Source organism: Chionomys nivalis, chromosome 4, assembly GCF_950005125.1.
Source record: "Chionomys nivalis chromosome 4, mChiNiv1.1, whole genome shotgun sequence".
In the NCBI taxonomy this organism is placed as follows: Eukaryota; Metazoa; Chordata; class Mammalia; order Rodentia; family Cricetidae; genus Chionomys; species Chionomys nivalis.
The window spans coordinates 69,538,509-69,561,232 of record NC_080089.1 but is presented as its reverse complement, the minus strand read 5'-3'; the positions used below and the strand labels follow the sequence as shown (position 1 = coordinate 69,561,232).

At 46.6% G+C, this 22,724-nt stretch overlaps 1 protein-coding gene across 1 annotated transcript in view; it reads right to left on the bottom strand.

The window, feature by feature from the left end:
• The window catches only part of Myo1e (myosin IE), a 191,620-nt gene extending 185,448 nt beyond the window's left edge, over positions 1 to 6,172 (bottom strand). Inside the window, exon 1 of the mRNA XM_057768253.1 lies at positions 5,837 to 6,172. Coding sequence (XP_057624236.1) covers positions 5,837 to 5,839 — 3 coding nt within the window. The 5' untranslated portion in view covers positions 5,840 to 6,172. The remainder of the gene's footprint in view (positions 1 to 5,836) is intronic.
• Between the last annotated feature and the right edge of the window lie 16,552 nt (positions 6,173 to 22,724).

Genomic DNA, 22,724 nt, shown 5'->3' with positions numbered 1-22,724 from the left:
GGTGGATCTTCAGCACTGCAAAAACAATCAACTGAAAATAAAAGAAGCCAAGCAGTGATGGTGCACACCTTTAATCCCGGCATTAAGGAGGCAGAGGCAGGCAGATCTCTATGAGTTCGAGGCCAGCCTGGTCTACAAAGTAAATCTCAGGACAAGGACAGCCAGAGCTACATGGTAGAACCCTGTCTAGAAAAACAAAACAAAGGAAAGGAAAGGAAAGAAAATACTATTGAGAAAAATGTAATCACATAATGGTAAAAAAATAAGTTGCTGCATCTTTGTTAAATACACGCACACATGTGCACACACACACACATGCAAATAATGGGTTTGGAGAGATGGCTCAGCAGTTAAGACCATTGGTTGTTCTTGCAGAAGACCCAGTTTCAATTCTTAGCATCCACATGGTACAGATTACAGCCATCTGTAACTCCAATTCCAAAGCCTCTGATGCCCTCTGCTTGCCTCCTCAGGTACCAGGTATGAACATGGTCATGTACATGGCACACAGACATACATGCACACAAAACACCCTTTAATATATATATTTGATACTGTATATTTTATATATGTATATTGCATAATAATAAATAAATACACAATATATACAAATTATTCAAATTCAAATCTGGAAAAGCATGACTGAATGTTCCCACATAACCCACTGTGAGGTCCAGAGTATCTTACAGTTGTCTAGAGGTTTCAAAATATTTCTGCGTGTTATAGCCAGATGTGGCACATGCCTATAATATAATGATTCTTGACCTGTGGGTAATGACCCCTCTGATAAACTTCTATCTCCAAAACCATTTACATTACCATTCATAACAGTAGCCAAATTACAATTATGAAGTAGCAACAAAAATAATTTTATGTTTAGGGGAGGTCATCACAACATGAGGAACTATATTAAGGGTCACAGCGTTAGGAAGGCTGAGAACCACTTCAGCTGGGAGGCTGAAGCAGGAAGTCTGTAAGCTGGAGGCCAGCCTCGGCTACTGAGTGAGACCCTGAGTGCGTGTGCTCATGCGCAGGTGTGTGCGTGTGCGTGTGTGTCTTTTGAAATCTGAACAGAGATGCTGATGAAGAGCTTTCTCATACGGAATCCTAGTCTTCTCTCACCAGCAGACGAGAAGCACTGCTTGGTCTTTAGTCTCCAGGAACAGAGGAATCTGTGGGTCCTAAAATGCTCACAGCTGCATGCTCGCTAGCCACAAGGATAATGCTTGAAATACACCTCAAGCTCCTGTGCTTTGAAAGGGGCAAGAAGTAAGGGTTGTCGCACAGCATTGGGATCTGGGGCATTTCACAGAAACAGAGGGGTGAAGGGTGACAAGAGAAGCTGAAAGTGCAGCCTTGCCACTCACAAGCCATCTCCACTCGTGTTCTGACAGCTCCAATTAGCATCTGCACGAGGGTTTTCCCTGTTTAAGTCACCAGATTCTGCAGGTACAAAATACCAGGCAACCCACCACCTTCTCTAGCAAGGCCCCAGGAGAAGGTGTGGCTATCGAATGCTGACATCACTGCTGGGCACGCAGCTGCCGTTCAGACCTTCTAGCTAGCAAGGAGGTGGAGGAAGCGCTGTGGTTCACGGACACCACATTGAGCTTGTAGAAGCTGCTAGCAGATGACCCACGATGAGCACGCTTAGCCTTTCCATGGCATCAGTAGAGCCAGCACGAGGGTCTAGATTGCTACTTGTCTACAACAAGACAGCCTGGCAATATGGTCAGTGTAAGCATGGGTCACGTGTCCCTTTTTTACTCTCCCGAAGTCAGATTGTGTCTTGGCCTCCAGAATCACTGGAGTTCCTCCCAGCGGAGTCCTCAGCAGAGACAGGGGTGGGATGGCCTTCACCTTCCCTTGCCTCATTTCTGCCCATCCAATGTCCAACTGGACTTGTCTTCCAAGAGGGGAAACCCTAGGCTGGCCCACCACATTCATCCCAAGGGAGAAGCGTTTAGAACCAGCTTTCCTTAACCTTCCCTCTGCCATCAAACTTATCCCCTCCTCTCCAGTTTACTTGAATTGGGTCATTTTGGCCAGAGACGTCTAGAATCTGATAAACGAATCAATAGAAATGAGCTAGGTTGACTTCCCTGAAAACATTCCAAATGGATTCCAGGCTTATTAAATACACTCACCTCCTCCCCAAGGAACCTAACTTACCCATGGTCAGCTGCCTACCAGATCCCTAAGTTATAAGTCAGTGCTGCAGCCAGATGTGGTGGTGCACACCTTTGATCCCAGCACTCGGGAGACAGAGACAGGCAGATCTCTGAGTTCCAGGCTAGCCTGGTTTGCAAAGTGAGCTCCAGGACAGCCAGGGCTACACAGAGAAACCACGTCCCCCCAAAATAAATCAATAAATCAGTGCTTTCATGTGTGGTACCCCTGCTAGTGGCTCAGGAATGATAAGCAACAGAGAAAAGAGAATATAGCGTAGACAGTGGCCAAGGGAGATTTTACTCGATCACCTCTGCAGATTTTGTTCACAAACCCTATGAATCACATGTTCTGGGGCCAAAACAGAAAGCGGACTCACATACATAGGTGTTAGTCTACCACACACAACCAGACCACGGAACTATCCTGTCACAGACTGCGAAACCAGAGTCCAGGAAGGAATTGTTAGTCACACACTGCTATCTGTTAGAGTCAACAGAATATTTGATGTGCGGAGATGGGGTCTTTTTTCCCCACCTCTTAAAAAGGGTAACAATAACTATGACCTGGAAATATAGTCTGTGTTTCCCAAGATGAGCAAGTGTCCCATAGCTGATATTGATGAGGGAGAAGTCAATTATACACTGTATTCATGAATCTGAAGTCAATTTTCATCCCTAATCACAACTGAGTAAGTCATCAGGCCTTAGGTACAGACAATGTAATTCACTCCCAGACCTCCCTGAAAAGCATTCTCTCTCTCTCTCTCTCTCTCTCTCTCTCTCTCTCTCACACACACACACACACTACACAATTAGTTACTTTTCTTTTTTTTTTTTTTTTTTTTTTTTGGTTTTTTTCGAGACAGGGTTTCTCTGTGGCTTTGGAGCCTGTCCTGGAACTAGCTCTGTAGACCAGGCTGGTCTCGAACTCACAGAGATCCGCCTGCCTCTGCCTCCCGAGTGCTGGGATTAAAGGCGTGCGCCACCACCGCCCGGCTTAGTTACTTTTCTTATTGTGATAAATTCCCCTGACAAAAGTGACTCGTGACTCGCGGAAGAGCTTGTCTAAGCTGACAGTTGGAAGGATATAGTTCAGTCAAGGTGGAAGAGGCGTGGCGGCTGACCCTAGAGACAGCTGTCACACTGTACAGCAGCAGGAAACAGAGAGACACCTGCTGGTGCTCAGCTCCCATTGTCCTTTTTATTGAGCCTGGGACCCCAGCCCAGAGAATGGTGCCACCATGCAAGGAATGTATCTTTCAGACTCTAGTAACCTAAGTTAGAAACTCTCAGATACGCCCAGAGGTCTTGTTCTGGGATGATCCTAGATCCCATCAGCTTGCCAATCAAGTGTAGACGTCACTCAAGCACACGGAAAGAGTTCACAGTACAGGTGTTCTTCCTGCGGCCTGGCCAAGGGCCTGTGCTCTATGCTAATTCTCGGTCACACCCACCAAGGGTAATGGCCCATCCCTTCCTGTCCTAAGCAGCTGAAGGATTCAACTGGGCAGGCCCAAACAGATGCAGAGAACACAGAAGTTCCATTCAGCTTAAGACTCCTTACATAAACACGGAGCATACTCACTGGGTGCCTAACTATCTGAGATGTGGGTCAATGTTCTCAGGCAACTTCACACAGCTCATAAGTCCACTCAAACTTTCAAGTCATCGAAGAAATGATTCCTTAAATTTTATCCAAATGAATCTCCACGCCGAGTTCTGTCCATGGCACATCTACTTCAGGATGGCCAGTGGTTTCAACTTTTCTGGGCAGTGAATTGTGGCCCAGGCGTCCATATCTGATACACAGATTGCCTCCAAGTGGCCCACAACATGCCCATCTGTGCTGATGGCAGGGAGTCCACGAGGGGGTGACTATGCTCTGTCTACATAGGCATGAAACGGACTCTAAGACACACCTCCTTCATGTCCGATGGACCAAGTAGCTGCTCCAACTACCAGGACGTTTTCCCACGTCTCTGGAAAAGGCTACACGGACTAATTGTGGGTCTACCCGCAAAACGGGGGGGGGGGGGTTAACAAGGGAAAGCTCATTTTTCTAAAGGTACCACTTACACAGTTAAATTCAGTAAGAATCTTTTAAGTCCTTGACATACACACATCGATCTTTACCTTTTTTTAAAGAAATATTGAACCGTGGAAAGTAATTATAGCAATTCTTAGGCACCAGGATTATCACACTGCTCAAGTTCAAGCGGTCAGCAGCCCGCGAAACTCCACCCAACCGCAGCTCAGGGTACTCTCTGTGAGTGTGGACTGACTTCTGAAACCTCAAAACTGAAGGAGGCAGCCTATTTATAAATGAAGTAGTCTCTCTCGGGGGCAAAGGTAACATAATTTTGAACTATGTAAAAAGTAAAAGTTTGGGGCCAGTATGCCTTTTAAAGGTTTCGTTTGTTTTCAGTTATCCTTTTGAATAAACAGCGTAGGGGCAGGGGCTGCACATGAACTGAGTGTGGGCTCTGCCCGGCCTGTGCTGCCGGTGATTGGCGCTGGGGATCTGGGATACAGATTTCTCAAGCGAGCCCTATGTTAGGCATCTTCTCCGGTAAGCTTCACCCTCACCATCAGTAAACAACGGCAAAGCCAGGAGGACAAGTTCTTCCACCGAGAAACAAGTGTAGAAACTTTGAAGGTTTTTAGAACTTTTTAAGTTAAATAAAAAAGGTGGTTTTTTTTTCTTTTCTTTTGGTCAGGGTGGACTGGCAATCTCTCCAAAATACAATCATTGCTTTTGTCCTTCTGAAGTAAAACCACACCACAGCAAAGCCCAGGGGATGTGGCTAAAGTTATTCGGACTGAGAGAGGAGAGTGGCTGGGCCGGCGACTCCTCCGTGTAGCAACAAAAATCTCAAATGAGTTAGAGGGAGAGGCAGTCTATGCCCTACACTCCCCAAACGCCAAGCGGGAAAGAACAAAACCAGGGGCGCGCTCTTGGGGACTTGTGGCGTGTAAAGCAGAGTGGCGGTCCTCTCGAGCTGGGGACCGGGTGGGGCCCTCGGCAGGAGGTGTTTACCCCATACAGGGACCCTACGGGCCTGGGCTCCAGGCCAGCGTGGCTGCAGCTGTACGCCATCGTCACAGGGTCCTAGCAGTTCGGGCCACCGCCAGGTGCTCTGCGATACCTGGCGCCCCCGCCTGCCTTTGTGCAGCGCGCGGCCCATAACCAGTGCAGGCAGGGCTGCCCGGGTCCTCCCCGATGCCAGGGGGACAGCTGCGGGATCAGCCTGCCAGGGAACTCATGCTGGTGCCCGCCCAAAGGAGGGGACCCGAGGGACGCGGGCATGCCCCCCACCTTCCCTGAAGGAGAAAAAGGTCCCCGGTCCCATGGCTGTGTTGGTGAAAACAGATGTGCTCACACCCTGGCTTCCGACAGCTGGCAGCCACAGCAAGACTACCACCAAAACTTTTCCGGCACAGAAAGCCACTTCAGAGAGTTTTCCTTGTCCGCCTCGGTCCTTCTTCCCGGCCAAGACTCGGTTTACAGCAAACAGCAGGAAATCGGCGCTCCAGAAGTGCATACTCCCGAGTCCACCTTCTCCACCCCCTGGCCTGGGCGGCGTGCCCAAGGTAGGTGCCCCGCTCCGGGGCTTCCTGCCCTATCCCAGGGTCAGGCGTCCTGGGACGCGGCGCAGCCAACTTACCATGGTGACTCCCGCCGCGGTCGCGCCTCCTTCGGGTCCGGCTGCCTGGGCACTGGAGCTGGAACGCGGTCTCCTGGGCGAACTTCAAAAGTTGGTTCCCTTCGCCAAAACAACAAGCTCCAGACACCCAAGAACTCACAGGAGCCAATGGAAACCTAGATGGGACTCCATCCAGGCGGGATTCGAGACGCTAGGTGAGGCAAGACTTGGCCGACCTGGTGCACACTCGAAACTGACGATGCTCAGCTGTCTAGTGATGCATCCGATGCGCTCTGCGGGACTGCTTGTCCAGCTGCCCTGCCTGGACCCTCTCTCTACTAACACTTAATCCGAACTCTTCTTTGGCTCAGCCTGGGCTCGGGCCGGGCAATCTGTCCATAAATGGAGAATTCAGCCCAGTCCTGACCAATCAGAGTTTGTTTTCTCAGCGTCACTCCCCAGGAGAGCCGAAGTAACCAACAAGCGTGGAACTACAAGTTTCCAAAGGACTGTGGATCCTGTAGTCCGGCGGCCTCACTAGCCTGCCGAACACGCTACTGCTGTCCCAGCCGTCCCCAGGGAAACACCCCCAAACCGAGGGGATGAAAACACTCGGGGAGACTAGGAAACTGCTCACGTGTCTCTTCCCTTTAAGGGATACTTAGCATCGACTTAGCTCCCAAGTCGCCTGATTTTCCTAGAAGTTTGGTTTTTTTGTTTGTTTGTTTGTTTTTTAAGAAATATTTTATCTGCATAAAAGATCAGAATCGTGGCCGCAGCCCAAAGGAAATACTATTTCTTTCCCTTTCTGAATTGTAAGAAAAGTCGAAAATATTTCCTCCACCCGTCCTTTATACCTGAATTAATTTCCTTGGGAAACAAGAATAGAGAGAGCTCTGTCCTCTGCGGTGTCCGATTTCAGGAAACCAGGTAGCCTAGGAGAGAAGGGAACGCAGATTCCTAAACAGGATTAGGGAGTCTGGTGTCTTGTGCAGGGAGCTGAGGAAGGAAACTCGCAGGGCCACCTCGGGACTGCACTCGCTTCGGGTGTCCCAGGTAGAAGATCCTGAAAATTCCAGGGAACAGGAAATCGTGAGATTTAGTCGTCACCCTTCCCGTGAATCTAGGACTCTTGAGTTGCGATGGAATAAATAAATAAATAATAAATAAACCAGCCTGGCTAGGAAGGGGTTTGCTATTTGTTGTTTGTTTGTTTGTTTAAAGTGGCCCATACTCAAGACTATGACCAAGCCAGGGAAGAGAGGAAGTTCTGATACACCGGCAAGAGAGAAGGGCCTGGGAAAACTAATTACGTGAAAGGTCGGGGCCAAAGTTCACAAAACACAATTCCCTGTGTGTGACAGTGGTAGGTAGGGAACACTACTGAGGGAGAGTAGCAGTTCTGGGCTTCTGTGGGGTGCAGTGACTGCTAATGGAACGAACAAAGGAGCTTTGTCTTGGAACGGGTGGTCCCAGGATACCCCAGAGGTCCTGATGATGGCAGTAAAACTGTGACTATCCCCAAAACTACCGGACTGTACAGGTTTTTAAAGCAAGAATCTTACGGTATGTGAATTACTTCAATTCTTAAAATGAAATAAAGGGTGCATACATGCCTCTAAACGCGTGGAGTTCCAAGGACAACTTGTGTGGAATTCCCAAGACAAGCCGTGGGAGTTTATTCTCTCCTTCTACCACGTGGGTCCCAGGGATCGAGCTCAGATGGTCAGGCTTGGCAGCAAGCGCCTTTATCCACTGAGCCATCTCACGCCAATTTGAAAGGTAGTCATGTTGTTTGAAGTTTTGTAAGGATTCCCACCATTAGGTCAACAAATAACCGAATTCCTTCCACAGGAGAGAAGCCAGACCCTAGAGGTACAGCTACTCCAGACCTTGCTGGCTTTGTGGTCTGGCATAAAAACAAGCAATAGTTGGGATGGCTCACCTGGAGCTGGAGGACCTATCCGCTTTGCCAGTGTGAGGAGCTTAGTTAGATCCCTAAAGACAATGTGAGAAAAAAAAAAAAGCCAGGTGTCCTGAGATATTGGGGGAAAAGAAACAGGCAGAAAGTCTTCAGTTCACTGAAGCTAGCTAGCTAGCTAGCTAACCTACTCAATGAGTTCCAGGCCAGTGAGAAATTCTATCTCAAAAAAAGTGGAGGCCTAAAGGGGTGGCTCAGTGGTTAAGATCACTGACTGCTCTTTTAGAGGACCAGAATTTCATTTCCAGGACCTATTTGGTGGCTCAGACCGGTTGTAACTCCAGTCCCAGGGCACGTAACAACCTCTTCCGAACTCTTGGGGCACTGTGTGCATGTGATACACACATATACATGCAGGCAAAACAATCCTACACACCAAATAATAAAGTAATTTAAATCTTAAAAAAAAGCAAATGGCTCTGGTGTCTACATGTGTGTCCACATGCCTACCCACACACTTACACACACAAAACGACAGCAGGGTATAGGGGTGCACCCGTGTAGCCCCAGATATCCTGGAAACTGAGGCAGGAGAATCACTTCAGCCCAGGATGTCCAGGCCAGCCTGGGTAAGCGCGAGAGCCATTAAGACAAAAGCAAACAAAATAAAATTAGAAGTGAAAATGAAAAGAAGAAGAAGCGACAGAAGGTTTGCACAAACAGTGGCCCCATGTTCAGGACGAAGTAGACAGGAAACGCTCAGAAAGTGCCAACCTTGACACACCAGGTGTGACCTCTGTATGCTCAGACCTGACTCCTATGCCACAGGGGTGTACCACCTTCCAAGTTCCTTAAGGGATTTTAAGAACTCAGGAACAGGGACTGGCAAAAGGGAAAGCTGAACTTACAAACAACATAAGGAACACCAGGTTTTAGGTCCAAAATAATTACACGTCATCCCATCAATGGGCCAACCTTGTTAGAAGCTGAGTACAATCAAATATGAGATACTGAAAATCTCTCTCTCTCTCTCTCTCTCTCTCTCTATATATATATATATATATATATATATATATATATATATATATATCTCAACAAGATCTCTATTCATAGCACAGGATAATCTTGAACCCCAAATTTTACTGGGGCATAACTCATCAGTAGTCTTAATTTTGGATATATTAAAAAACTGCCTTGAGACTAATTGTCAATTTTATTATTATTTGAAAGGGTCCCCCACTAGTAGAGTGTTTTTTTTTTTAAAGATTTTTAACCTTTTTTAGGAGCTAGGGATATAGCTCAGTGGGTGGAGAACCTGCCTAGCATGCATTGTGCCCTGGGTTCAAGTCCCTGCACATCATAAGTGCTCCATGCCTGTTATCCCAGCATTTGGGATGTGGAGGCAGAAGGATCAGGAGTTAAAGGTTGTCCTTAGCTACACAGTGAGTTCGAAGCCAGCCTAGGCTATGTGAAACTCTTGTCTTTAAAATGATAGACAAAGAGAACTTTCTTTACACTAAATATCCCAAGTAGTCAGGACTAATTTTTCCCCCATGATTTTATAATATAATCCTTTTCTAGATTTTGTTTTGTGTTCTTGAGACAAGATCTCATGAAACCCAGGCTGGCCCCAAACCTGTCTATGTAACCCAGGATGATCTTGAACTTCTGACCCTCCTGCCTACCTTCAAAGAGCTGGATTACAGCTATGCACCTGCACACCCAACTTATGTGATGCTAGGGGATGGAACTCAGGGTCTGGGCACGCCGGCAAGCACTCTATCAACCGAGCTGTCCCTCCAGCCTATAATATATATATATATATATATAATTGCTTCGTGTTTGAACAATAAGCTGGATAACTAGTTTTACTGGCATACGAATTTGAATTTGAAACTGACTGTAAGATCTTAATTTTTCTGAGCTTCCATCCCCTCATTTATAAAACATTCTGACTTGAGTGTGAAATTAAACACATATGGAAATGGTCCAGAGAGGCGATTCCCTCAGTCCTCTACCATGCCCCAGGTTGCAGGTCAGGCATTGGGATGTGGGGCTCTGAGTGAGGAGAGCAGGCAGTCCAGCCTCTAGGTGGCATGTGGAGTGGTAAGTACTGTTGCCTGAGCATTTGTGAAAGTCCCAGGAGTGTTCTGAGGGCCCAGCACCATCAAGGTTCCTCTCTGCCTCCTTCATCATGGAGGTCTGGGCCTTTGTCCCTGTCTGAGTGTAGAATCAACCATATGTTATCACGTGATCCCGTGACTAATTTCACCAAGAATCCCCTTGGGGCCTCTCCACTTAAGGAGGGACAGTGTCAATTTGGGTTACTGTGGTCACAAGCTTTGATCCACCTGGGGAGCCCCCAGTTTGTGCTTTTTCTCACTTTTGATTTCTTTGCGGTGGGGGCAAGGGTCAACTATGTCCTGGAACAGGCTTTTAACCTCCTGATCCAGACAATAGATCTGCCTCAGCCTCCCAAGAGATGGAACTTGGCTTTAGTTTGAATGAGAGATTCCATAGATACTCTAGAATTTTCACCAAATTATTTTTTCTAGTTATTTTTATTTGTTTTAATATAATGAATTTCTTTTAAAACTACATTTGTGAGTGTGAGTGCACAAGAGAGTGTGTGCGTGCGTGCGTGCGTGTGTGTGTGAAACACACACTCGCATGTGTGTTATCAAAGGACAGCTTTCAGAAACCAGTCCTTCCACCGTGTGGGTCTTAGGAATGGAATTCAGGCTATCCAGCCTGGCAACAAAGACCTTTATCTATTGAACCATCACATCTATCTGGCCTCAGATTATGTTTTTCAAAATCCTTATCTTTGGGTCTGGAGAGATAGTGCAGCAGTTAAGAACGCGGTCTGTTTTTCCAGATGACCAAAGATCATTTCCCAGCACCAAAGTCAGATCGCTAACAGATACCTGTAACTCTATCTCCAGGGGATCCAATGCCCTCTTCTGGCCTCTGTGAGCACTGCTCATGAACGGCAGACAACACAGACACACACATTAAAAATTATAATAAATCTTAAAGATTTTTAAAAACCCCTGCCTTTTGTTCTAATGCGCTTTCTGTTGCTGTGACAGAGCCTCACGGCTAAAGCAACTTGGGGAGAAAGAGGTTTATTTCGGCTCACAGTTGAAGTCAATCAAGAAAGGGAGCTGGCAGGAACTCAAGTCAGAAGCCTAGAAAGACCATGGAGGAACACTGCTTCCTAGCTTGCTCCCCGTGGTTTGCTCAGCCTGCTTTCTCATTCAACCCAGTAGCACCTGCCAAGGGGTGGCACTGCCCACATTGGCTGGGCCCTCTTTTGTTTTTGTTTTGTTTTGTTTTTCTTCAAGACAGGGTTTCTTTGTGTAACGGCCCCAGCTGTCCTAGAACTCACTCTACAGACCAGGCTGGTCTCGAACTCATAGAAATCCACCTGCCTCTGCCTCCTGAGTGCTGAGGTTAAAGGCACATGCCACCACTGCGGTACCAGCAACAACATAATTTTTAAATAAATAAATAGTTTTCAAAAAATAAGAGTTTTCCAGTTTTCCAGATGTGAATCTATTTTCCAGAAACTTTAGAAATATGCTGTCAGACTTTCATTGTTTGGTGCTGCAGAACACATCCAGGGTCTTGGTCAGGCTACTGACCCAGCAAATTTAATTCTCACTCAAAGCCTTGGTAGCATGGTAGCCTCTTTCCTGACTGTAAAGTTTACTCCAGACACATGGTGACAGTGTTCAGGTAAGTGTCTCCCAATCCAGACACGTGGTGACAGTGTTCAGGTAGGTGTCCCCCAATCCAGACACGTGGTGACAGTGTTCAGGTAAGTGTCTCCCAATCCAGACACGAGGTGACAGTGTTCAGGTAAGTGTCCCCCAATCTAGACACGAGGTGACAGTGTTCAGGTAGGTGTCCCCCAATCCAGACACGTTGTGATAGTGTTCGGGTAGGTGTCCCCCAATCCAGACCTATGATGGCGCAGTTCAGGTGAGAGCCCAGTCACACCTTAGCATGTTTGACTGTACTGTAGCTGAGCTTAAATGCAAAGAAGGAAAACTAGATACAAAAATAAATTTTATATGAAAATATATGAATAAATACTGATTTTTAAACAATTTACACTAATACATTTGCGGGAGGAGGGGATAAAAATAGTCAGCCAGTTTCCATGGCAATAGAATGAAAGAATACTCCATAGACATTCGCAATAAAGTTTTTTGGGTTTTTTTGTTTTGTTTTGTTTTTTAAGGAAAAAAAATCATTAGGGGAAAGCTGGCAACAGGCGCTAAGGAGACAGGCTTGTCACATCATGTGACCTGTCCTGTTCAATTCCCCCACCCTGTTTCTGTCTTTGCAGATGTCTCTGGTGAAGTTTACCAGGTATCAGCAGGATCGTACTTAATCTTCCCTACAGCCTTGTTAGCTCCATTAGAAGTCAAAAAACCTAAGTTGAGCTGGCTTTTAATCCACGCACTGAGTAGTAGGCAGAGCCATATGGATCTCTGTGAGTTCAAGGCCAGCCTGGCCTACATAGTGAGACCAGACCAGAGTTACGCAGAGAGCCACGGCCTCAAATGAGACCTAAATTAAGAAAGTTTGAAGTAGTTTGTCCAAGCAAATGCTGCCTCAGCTCCTGAGATCCACCTGACTCTGCAGCTTGGCTCTTACCCGGGTGGCAGAGCTTCTTCAACAGCAGTGTCTGTCAGAGGAAGGCTTCCAGACTGCAGGCCTGGAGTGAGCAGAAGCACGAGAAGAAAACCCCAACCCTCTCCAAACCTAGGCTCCACGGAGAAATCACTGCTTCTTATGGAACACGAGGATTCCAGGGCTGGGGATGTAGCTCAGTTGATGTAGCGCTTACCTAGTTCAGCCCCCAGCACCATATACACTGGGCGTGGCGGTATACTCCTGCAATCCCGGAGTGTAAACTGGGAAGTGGAGACAGGAAGATTACAAGCTCACCTTCAGCTACACAGCAAGTTCAAGGCCCACCTGAGCCACAAGAGACCTTTTCTTAAAATATAAGGATCATATCTGTGGACTTAGTGTGCAGCTGAACAGAGAAATGCATGCTTGGAACAGACGAGGACTGGATCACCAGCACCACAGAAAACTAAAGGAAATAAGAATTATAACTGTATAAAAAGTTTAACTCAATTTTACCCATTGTTTGTCCCCTAAATATTTGGATGGTGATTTGAGAGCGTGATGTTGAATAGAATTTCAGCAGGACAATGTAATATGTAGCAACTATTGAAAGAAGTGGATGGAACTGTATACGTATGTTGAAAATAATGTGCATTTGTGCACATCTGAGTGTGCCTGCACACTGGTGAGTGTGGGTCTTCACGTGTCACAGAACATGTGTGGAAGTCTGAGAACAACCGGAGTTAAGTCAGTTCTCTCCTTCCAACATACGGAGCTTATGGATTGAACTCGGGTCTTCAGATCTAACCACGAGCTCCTTTAGCCATGAAGCCATTTTGCCGTCCTAATTATACTGTTTTCTGATTTAAACCAATATATTTTTTCTTTCAGTTGTTGTTTTTGTTTTTGAGGATAGGGTTTCTCTGTGTAATAGCCCTGGCTGTCCTGGAACTCACTTTGTAGACCATGACAGCCTCAGACTCCCAGAGCCCCTGCAACCACCTCTTGAGTGCTGGGATTAAAGGTAAATGCTACCACACACAGTTCTTTTCTTCCAGTTTTAATTTGATCTTTACATATTATAGATTTTTGTTTGTTTTTTGAGACAGATTTTCTCTATGTAGCTTTGGAACCTGTCCTGGAACTTGCTCTGTAGAGCAGGCTGGCCTTGAACTCACAGAGATCTGCCTGCTTCTGCCTCCTGAGTGTTGGATTAAAGGCGTGCACCACCACCGTCCAGCCAGCTCTGGCTTTCTTATCCTCCTGCTGTTAGTACTGGGGTTACAGGTATGTGCCACCATCCTCCACTAGTGGGGTCCTAGGGGTCAAATCCAGGGCTTCAAGGATGTCAAGTAAACACCCTACCAACTAAGCCACATCCCCATCCCTGGGACTATTTTAAGAACAAAAACAACAGAATAATTAAATGAGCACTGTCTTTTTTTTTTTAAAGTACCCAAAAACTTTATTTTTCTTTAAAGGAAACTACTCCTGAAAGAAGTCCAAGCTTCACCACCTTCTTAAAAACTCAGAATGTCAAGTACTTTCTGCTCAAAGACTTCAAGGTCAGCACTGTCCGTTCTGCTTTATTGCTGCTGTGCAGAATTGAGATCCTCGGCGACCTTGGGGACATGCCTTTCCTACTCTGCTTTCTGGCCCCAGTGGCCATCATTATGCAGCTCTCTTTTTATTTATTTAAGTGGTAGCTTCCCCTTAATTAATCACACATACACACACACACACACACGAGTGCACACATGTGTGCAAAAAAAAATCACAGAGGAATGTGCTTGCTTTCTGCCTTTTGGATCCTTGTAGCCTCTCTCTGTGCAAATGGATGCTCTTTCCATCGATTTAAATGTCCCTCACTTAGCTCAGAAATGTCCCTTCTTCATTAATTTCAGCTTGCAAAATGGCAGGATCCTGTCTGTCACGGTCCTGACTCAGGCCCCAGAATGACAGGTCAGCAGGGTTGTCCAAAGCTCCTTGGAAACTTCTTTCTTGGCCTCTGGATTGGAGTTCCAGAGAGGAAGGGGGAGGGGAGACTCATTTCCAGAGCCCAGCTCACCACCTCAGCCGGTTAAATCACACCATCCAGGCCAGAGGTCATGTCAGGCTCCAGAAGGCTGGGTTCAGAGCAGGTGTCTGTCCTGCTGTATTCTCTGCAGATGTAAGAGATCCCCTGCAGCTTAGCATCCTGTTTAAGAGAGGTGGGGAGCCACCCATGAGCCTCGCTACTTGGGAGATTGAGGCAGAGGATCTTGAGTTTGAGGTCAGTCTGTGTAATTAGCTAGTCCCGGCCTTAACAGACCGGGAAAGGCTGGAAAGGGCTGGAAAGACATTCTGGTCGGTGAGGAGCTGCCAGGCAAGCATGGGCACCAATGTGAGCACCATCCCAGAACCCACATTTTAAAAACAAACAAAAGCTGGGTGTGGTGGCATGCATTTGTAACCCCAGCACTGAGAAGGTGGCGGCAGGTGGACCCCTGGAGCTTACTGAGTAGCCAGGCTAGCCTGTGTGGTTAGCTCTAGGAGGGAGAGAGACCCCTGACTGGAAAACAAAAGAAAGATAGAAGGGTCTTGAGAAAGACACCTCAGGTCATCTTCTGACCTCCATTCTGAACATACGTTTGTACCCCTCCATGAACACAAGCACACGCACATGCATGCACGCACATATACACACACTACACACACATACACAAACACACAAAGCAAGTGCATGAACTCATTGGTAAAATGCCTGCCTACCACATTCAAATCCCAGTACATCAAAAAAATGAAAACAGAACCCGAGAGTTGGATTTGCCAGTAAAGATGCTTACTGCCAAGTCTGACAACCTGAGTTCGATCCCTGGAACCCACACAGTGGGAAGAAAGAACAGACTCCCACAAGTTGTCTTCTGACTTCTATACAAACACACCTACATAAAAAAAAATGTGAAAATTCTTAAATAAAGAGATAATCCATGAGGTCATGGTTTCTGAGAAGGGATCAGGTAAGACCTTGCTGTCGACTGCATCTGTGATGGCCTTAGCTTATATGCTTTCTTGGCAAAGCTTCAGAGTTAGTTCTATTCATCTTTAGTGGAAAATAAATCTATGACCTCACCATCTCATGTTCATTGTCATACCCCTGTAAATAGTGACATCACTGTGACTTCATTCCCATGTACCTACACATACCTGTGTTTTATGTATATACACCTGTAAGTATTTGCATATATTAGACTAGATGGATTTTTGCTCAATGTGTTCTTTGGATGACATGTTTCAGAGTATATTATACTCAGGGGAATTTACTTTATTCACGCCTGAGTGTATGAGTGTGCATGCGGAGGACAGAGGTGTCATCTGCAGAAACACAACTCGCTTTCTTTAAGACAGGGTCTCTCATTGGCCTGTAGCTCACCAACTCACTTAGCCTGTGGTCGACAAGCTCCTGAGTTTCTCCTGTTTCTACCTCCCCAGCACTGGGCTAACAAGGGCATGCCACCATGCTCTACGTCTTTACACTGGTTCTGAGCCATCTTCCCAGCCTGGGATTCATTTTGACTAGAACATTCTTTTAAAAGATGTTTTTATAGCCAGGTGGTGGTGGCTGGCACACGCCTTTAATCCCAGCACTCGGGAGGAAGGCAGGCAGATCTCTGTGAGTTTGAGACCAGCCTAGTTTACAGAGCAAGTGCCAGGACAGGCTCCAAAAGCTACAGAGAAACCCCATCTCAGAAAAAAAATTATTTCGTGTATATGAGTGTTCTATCAATTTTGTGCTGGAAGAGGGCATCCTGCTATAGATGTGAGTCACCATGTGGTTGCTGGGAATTGAACTCAGGATCTTTGCAAAAACAGCCAGTGCTCTTAACTGCTGAGCTCTCACTTCAACCCTGATTAAACATTTCTTATTGCTGGTGCTCAGCATATTGATAACATGGCTTCTAGACCATTGCTTTCCCCTTTGTGTGTGTGTGTGTGTGTGTACACACACATGCTCTGGGGATTAAACCCAGGACTTTATGCATAAGCTACACACCCCAGCTCCCAAACCATGATTGGCCCATTCACCCCCTGCAAACAGCGTTTGCTGAGTGCTGGTGTAGGTACTAGAGAAGAATTTTAAAAGTTCCTGCCCTGACAGGTCTTGCTTCTGTCTGTGTATATAAAGAGCATCTGCATCAACACAGGAGCTTGTGACTCTTATTCATGCTCCTTAAAACACAACCAGTATCAGCTTATGAAATCCAAAGGAGGTGGCTCTATTCAAAACCGAGTAAGTCCCAACAGTGCTTCGTCTCTTGTACACAGTTGAACTGTAATGCTGGCATTTGGCAGTTGTTTTTAAGACGTGTAACTCAGTTGATCAGTGCTTACTTAGCTTGTAGGAAGCTTTGACTTCAATTCTCAGCACTATGTAAAATCAGGCATGGTGGTGCATGTCAGCAATACCAGCACTTGCGAGGTAGAGACAGGAGAATCAGAAGTTCAAAGTTATCCTTGGCTGCATAGTGGGTTTCAGAGCAGTCTGAGATACTTCAGACTCCGTCTTTTTTTCTTTTCTTTTTTTTTTTCTTTTCTTTTTCAAGACAGGATTTCTCTGTAGCTTGGAGCCTGTCCTGGAACTAGCTCTTGTAGACCAGACTGACCTCGAACTCACAGAGATTTACCCACCTCTGCCTCCCAAATGCTGGAATTAAAGGAGTGTACCACCACTGCCTGGCCAGATTCAGTCTTAAAATAAAGTAAAATGTGTAAGTAAAACAGAATATATAAAATATCTGACCTTCTCATTCTCAGAAGTCTAATTTGTAGGTTTAAGATATGGGTACAGCTGGGGCATAGGTGGCACATGCATTTAATCCCATTACTTGAGAGACAGAGGCAGGTGGACCTCTGTGAGTTCAAGATCAGCCTCGTCTACAGAGTGACTTTCAGGACAGCCAGGTTTATATAGAAAGATCCTATCTCAAAAAAATAAAACAACTAATGCTTGTACTGGCTTTTTGGGGGACCTCTTCTCTTTCGATGGATATCTTGCTCCTTGGCCTTAGACCTTCCTCAAAGCAATGTGCCTTACCCTTCTGAGGAGTGGATTGTGGAGTAAGGGTGTAGGTGAAGAGAATGAGAAGAGGGGAGGGAGTGGGAAATGGAATTGGTATGTAATATGAAAAAAGATAGTTTTTTTTAAATAAAATAAATTAAATTTAAATACCAACCAAGCAAAACAACATAAAACATGTAGGTCAATGTATTTAAGTCATTCATACCTATAAGAAAGGTCGGCCGGGCGGTGGTGGCACACGCCTTTAATCCCAGCACTTGGGAGGCAGAGGCAGGCGGATCTCTGTGAGTTCGAGACCAGCCTGGTCTACAAGAGCTAGTTCCAGGACAGGCTCCAAAAACCACAGAGAAACCCTGTCTCGAAAAACCAAAAAAAAAAAAAAAAAAAAGAAAGGTCTACAGACATATACAGAGATTTTTTTTTCCTGAGACAGGGTTTCTCTGTGTACTCTATCTGTCATGGAACTTGTAGACCAGGCTGATCTTGAACTCAGAGATCTGCCTGCCTCTGCCTCCAAAGTGCCAGGATGAAAGCAGTGCGCCACCACCTCCCCCACCCGTGACTTGTTTTTCTTATCTGTGAAACAGAGGACGTCCTCTCTAGGGTTTGGATGCAGCTTAGTAAAGCACCTGCCTGGTGTTCATGGGGCCCTGGGTTCGATAATGAGGACCACAGTGGCCCTAATCCAAGCAGTGGCCGGAGTAACAACTGGTGCCATGTCAGGCCCTCAGTGGTCGCTGCCCTCACAGATGCTGAGCATCCACCACCTCTGGACACCTAAGGGTGGCCTTTGTCTCAACTATTTACATTTCTGGGAGCACACTTCCCTTTCACTGGGATTGCACTCATACCCTCCCCCCCAAGTCACCCCACCCACAATCCACTAGCCCTGCTAAAGCAGCAAGTGTCGCTCAGAGTAATGTGGGCTGATAAAGGAGGACACACAGGTGGACCTTGGCTAGGCAGACAGATAAAGGACTGATTGTCCTGAGGCTATTCAGGACGGATGGCAAAGGAGCCTTCTTGGTGATGTCCTTCTGTATAAAAGCAAACAGGCCAAGGCTGCCACCAACAGGAGATGGCCTCTTTTATCACGTTCAAAGGAATCCCCAAACAAAGTCAAACACAAGGGGAATGCTTGGCGAAAGGGTAACAGAAGAACTACAAGTTCCCAGCAGTGTCATTCCAAAAGCAGCTGGCTGGTTTGCATGTGAAATACCCGCCATGGGCTCAACTGTTGGAGCACTGGGTGCCCAGCTGGTGGCACTGTGTAAGGTTGAGAAATGTTGAGGAGGTGGAGCCTCCCTGGAGGAAGTGGGTCATTGGGGAGGGTTTTCTTTCTTTCTTTCTTTTTTTTTTTTTTTTTTAAAGATTTATTTATTATGTATACAGTGTTCTGTCTGTCTGTATGCTTGCTGGCCAGAAGAGGGCACCAGATCTCACTACAAATGGCTGTGAGCCACCATGTGGTTGCTGGGAATTGAACTCAGGACCTCTGGAAGAGCAGTCAGTGCTCTTAACCTCTGAGCCATCTCTCCAGCCCCTGGGGGAGGGTTTTCAAGTCCCTTTCCTGTGCTTCCTGAGTGGAGAGGCAATGTGACCAGCTGCCCTCTGCCCCTGCCGCCATGACTTCCCAGCCGTCACAGATGGTATCCTTTCTTATAGGTGAGCCAAAATAAACTCTGCTCGCCTTACGTTATTTTTGTCGCAAGGGAAAGAGTCACCAGGACAACAGCTACAGCAATTCTAAGCTTCTAAAGCAGTAAGTTTTGCTCCAAATTGTGCAGAATGGATATATAGGTTCACTTTTACGTCACAAACTGTGGGTCAGAACAATTCTATAAAGAAACTGACTCAGGGCTGGAGAGATGTTTAGCGGTTAAGAGCACTTGCTGCGGCTCTTCAGAGGATCTGAGTTCTGTTCCCAGCACCCACATCAGATGGCTACAACTGCCTGTAACTCCAGCTCCCGGGCATCCAATTCCCAATTCTGGCCTACTTGGCAACCAGGTACATATATGGTGCAGACATACATGCAGGCAAATCACCTATGCACATCAAGTAAAATTTTATTTTTTTTTAAAGACAGGGTTTCTCTGGGTGACAGCCCTGGCTGTCCTGGAACTTGCACTGGAGGTCAGGCTGGTCTCACAGAGTTCTACCTGCCTCTGCCTCCTGAGTGCTGAGATTAAAGGCATGTGACACCACTGTCTGGCTTCAAATAAAGTTTTAAAAAAGCATAACTTGGGGCTGGAGAGATGACTCAGTAGTGAAGAGTTCTTGCTGCTCTTGTCAAGGATTCAAGTTTGGTTCCCAGTCCTTAGATCAGGCGACCCATGATTATCTGTAACACCAGCCCCAGGGAACCTGACTCCCTCTTCAAGATTCTGAGGGTACCTGCACTCATACATGAACCCATGTCCATGGTTAAAAATAAAATACATCCTAAAAACAAACAGAAGTCTCATGTCCTTAAAAGGTAATGTGGTACCAATGAGATGTCTCAGCAAGTGTGAGGACTTGCCTTGTAGGCCTGGCCATGTGAGTTAGATCCCTGGAAGGATGGAGAGAGATTGAGACAGGAAGGAGAGAACCAACTCCTGAATATTGCCCTCTGACCTCGTGATGATTGCTTGGCTATCAACTTAACACACACTGGGAAAGGGAACCTCGACTGAGGCACTGGCCCCTAGACTGGACATTCTAGCGGGGATTTGCATAATTGCTGGTTGATGTAGGAAGACCCAGCCCATTGTAGGTGGTGCCGTCCCTGGACAGGTGGGTCTGGGCTATGTAAGAAAGCTGGCGGTGGAGAGTCTGAGCGAAAGCAAGCCTGTGGAGCACGCCTCCATGATTTCTGCTTCCGTTCCTGCCCTGGCTTCCCTCGAGGATGGACTGTGAACTAGAACCCTCTCCTCCCCAAGCTGCTTTTGGTTATGGTGTTTGTCACAGCAATAGAAGATCAAACTAGAGGCCAGGCAGTGGTGGCACATACCCTTAATCCCAGCACTCGGGAGGCAGAGGCAGGTGGATCTCTGTGAGTTCGAGGTCAGCCTGGTCTACAGAGTGAGTTTTAGGACAGCCAAGGGTACACAGAGAAACCCTGTCTCGAAAAAACAAACAAATAAACAAACAAAGAAAAACAGACAAGAACAGACTTCCATACACATGCAGTAGTACATGTGTGGCCCTGCATCATACATGCACATATAATCATACAAATATGATAATAAAATGCAAACAAAAGTAATGCTAAAAAGCATTAAAACAAGAGTGAGAAGTTTCTCTCAAATGTGGAATATGTTCAAACTTGTTATTGTTTATATTTAAGTGCGTGTGAGTCTGCGTGTATTACACTCACCGTGGCACGGGAGTGGAGGTCGGAGGACAGCTTTCAGGAACTGCTTCTCCCCTTCCACCCTGTGGGTCCCTGAGATCAAACTCAGGTCTTCAACCTTGGCATCAACCATTTACCTGCTGAGCCACTCACTAGCCTGAGGGCATGTGGACTGTGTGCTGTTGTGTGTCGACAGTACTTAACCTGTGTTCTGTTTGGGACAGGTATTCATAACATGAACTCACCTGAGGTAGCAGGGAAACCTTGGACTTGAACTTGTTGGGAAATCTTGAGACGGCTGAAATGCCTCTTGCATTATTAGATGATCATCAGCCTCGATGGAATGTTCTAGTTGGCATTCAAAATGTCCCCCGTAGGGCCCTGCGTGGAAGGCTTGATCCCAGGTGGTGGGGCTATTGGGGAGGAGGTGAGAACTAGGAGGCAGGACAGAATACCATAAGCCAAGAGAAATCATCCTCTCTTTCCCACCGCTTCTGTCAGGTGTTTCCACAGTGATGAAAGTCTGGCTAACACGGCCTCCCTCTCGGCGCTCCTAGGGTATGCAGTCTCTGAGCCAACCATATGTATGTTTTGGAACATCTCCAAAGATACACACACACACGTAATGCAAACTGGCATTTGTACAAAGCATCACTGGCGTGGCAAATGACCGTAGACACCCCAAATGTCCATCACAAGCGAAACTGGCTGAGTACATTAGGAGGCAACATTTAATAGAGTTCTTTAAATTTTAAAAAGCTTTAAAAGCAGAATGATTTCCAGTGTGGGATGACTCCCAAGATGTATCCATAAGGGCAAGCAAAATGGGTGAAGTGCAGAATAACATTTCTCTGCAGTATGTATATGAAAAAACAGGTGAAGCCTGAGGGGGGCTCACTTGCCTGGCATGCATGAGGCCCTGGCTTTGATCGCCAGCACAGGGTGGGCAGAGCCAGAGAAGAAACACCCATAGGTGGGTGTTTTACGTTTCCATGACAAACTTTGGAAAATATAAGAAACTCACAGAGTTGTTTGTGGCTGTGTCCATGGGATGGGAGCAAGACAGTGTATTGGGTACATTTTTCTATTTTTTCCATCATTTATGTGTTCAGAGACAGAGTGTAGTGAAGGACTGGCCTCAAACTCATTCTTTGGCTTAGGATGACCTTGAACTTCTGATCCTCTTCTCTCCACCTCCCAAGTGCTGGGATTATAAGTGTGTGCCACCATGCCTGGTTTTATGTGGTTTTGGGAATCACACCAAAAGTGTCGTGGATGCTAGGCAAGGATTCTATTAACAGAGCCACATCCCTGGCCCTTTCATCTTATTTCTTGAGACAAGTCTCTCATCGAATCTGGAGCTCACCAACTTGGCTAGCACTAGCTGCCCAAGAGCCCCCAGGGGCCCCCAATCTTTCCCCACCTCAGCAAAGTGGGTTTCAGACACTTGCTGCTGTGCTCAGCCTTTACAGGGGTGCTGGGGACCCCAATTCACGTCCTCATGCTTGCACAGCAGGCACTAAGCCATCTTCCCAGCTTCAAAACGTAAGAACCCTGTTATCAAGCTGGGTTGATGGTTGCGTTGTTGTGTGAGCTGAATACTACAAAGATTAAAGTAGGGTCATGCAGTCCAGGTTCTGAAAGCGTAGGGGGAACTGCTTAGTGTGGTGCCCTTGAGCGTGTCAGCTATAAAGATTATTTAGGAAGGTAGAAACTTGGGGCTGAAGAGATGGCTCAGTGGGTAAGAATGCTGCCTATACAAGTAAGAGGACTTGAGTTTGGATCCCAGCACTCAAAAGGTTGGGCAGGGCCATACCTCCTGCCTATAACACTCCCACCCCCGCCCTGTGGAGGTGGAGACAGGGACATCCTTGGAGTTTTCTGGCCTCCACCCTACCCCATTTTCAGTGAGAGGCTCTGCCTCAAAGAAAAAAGTAGAGAGATA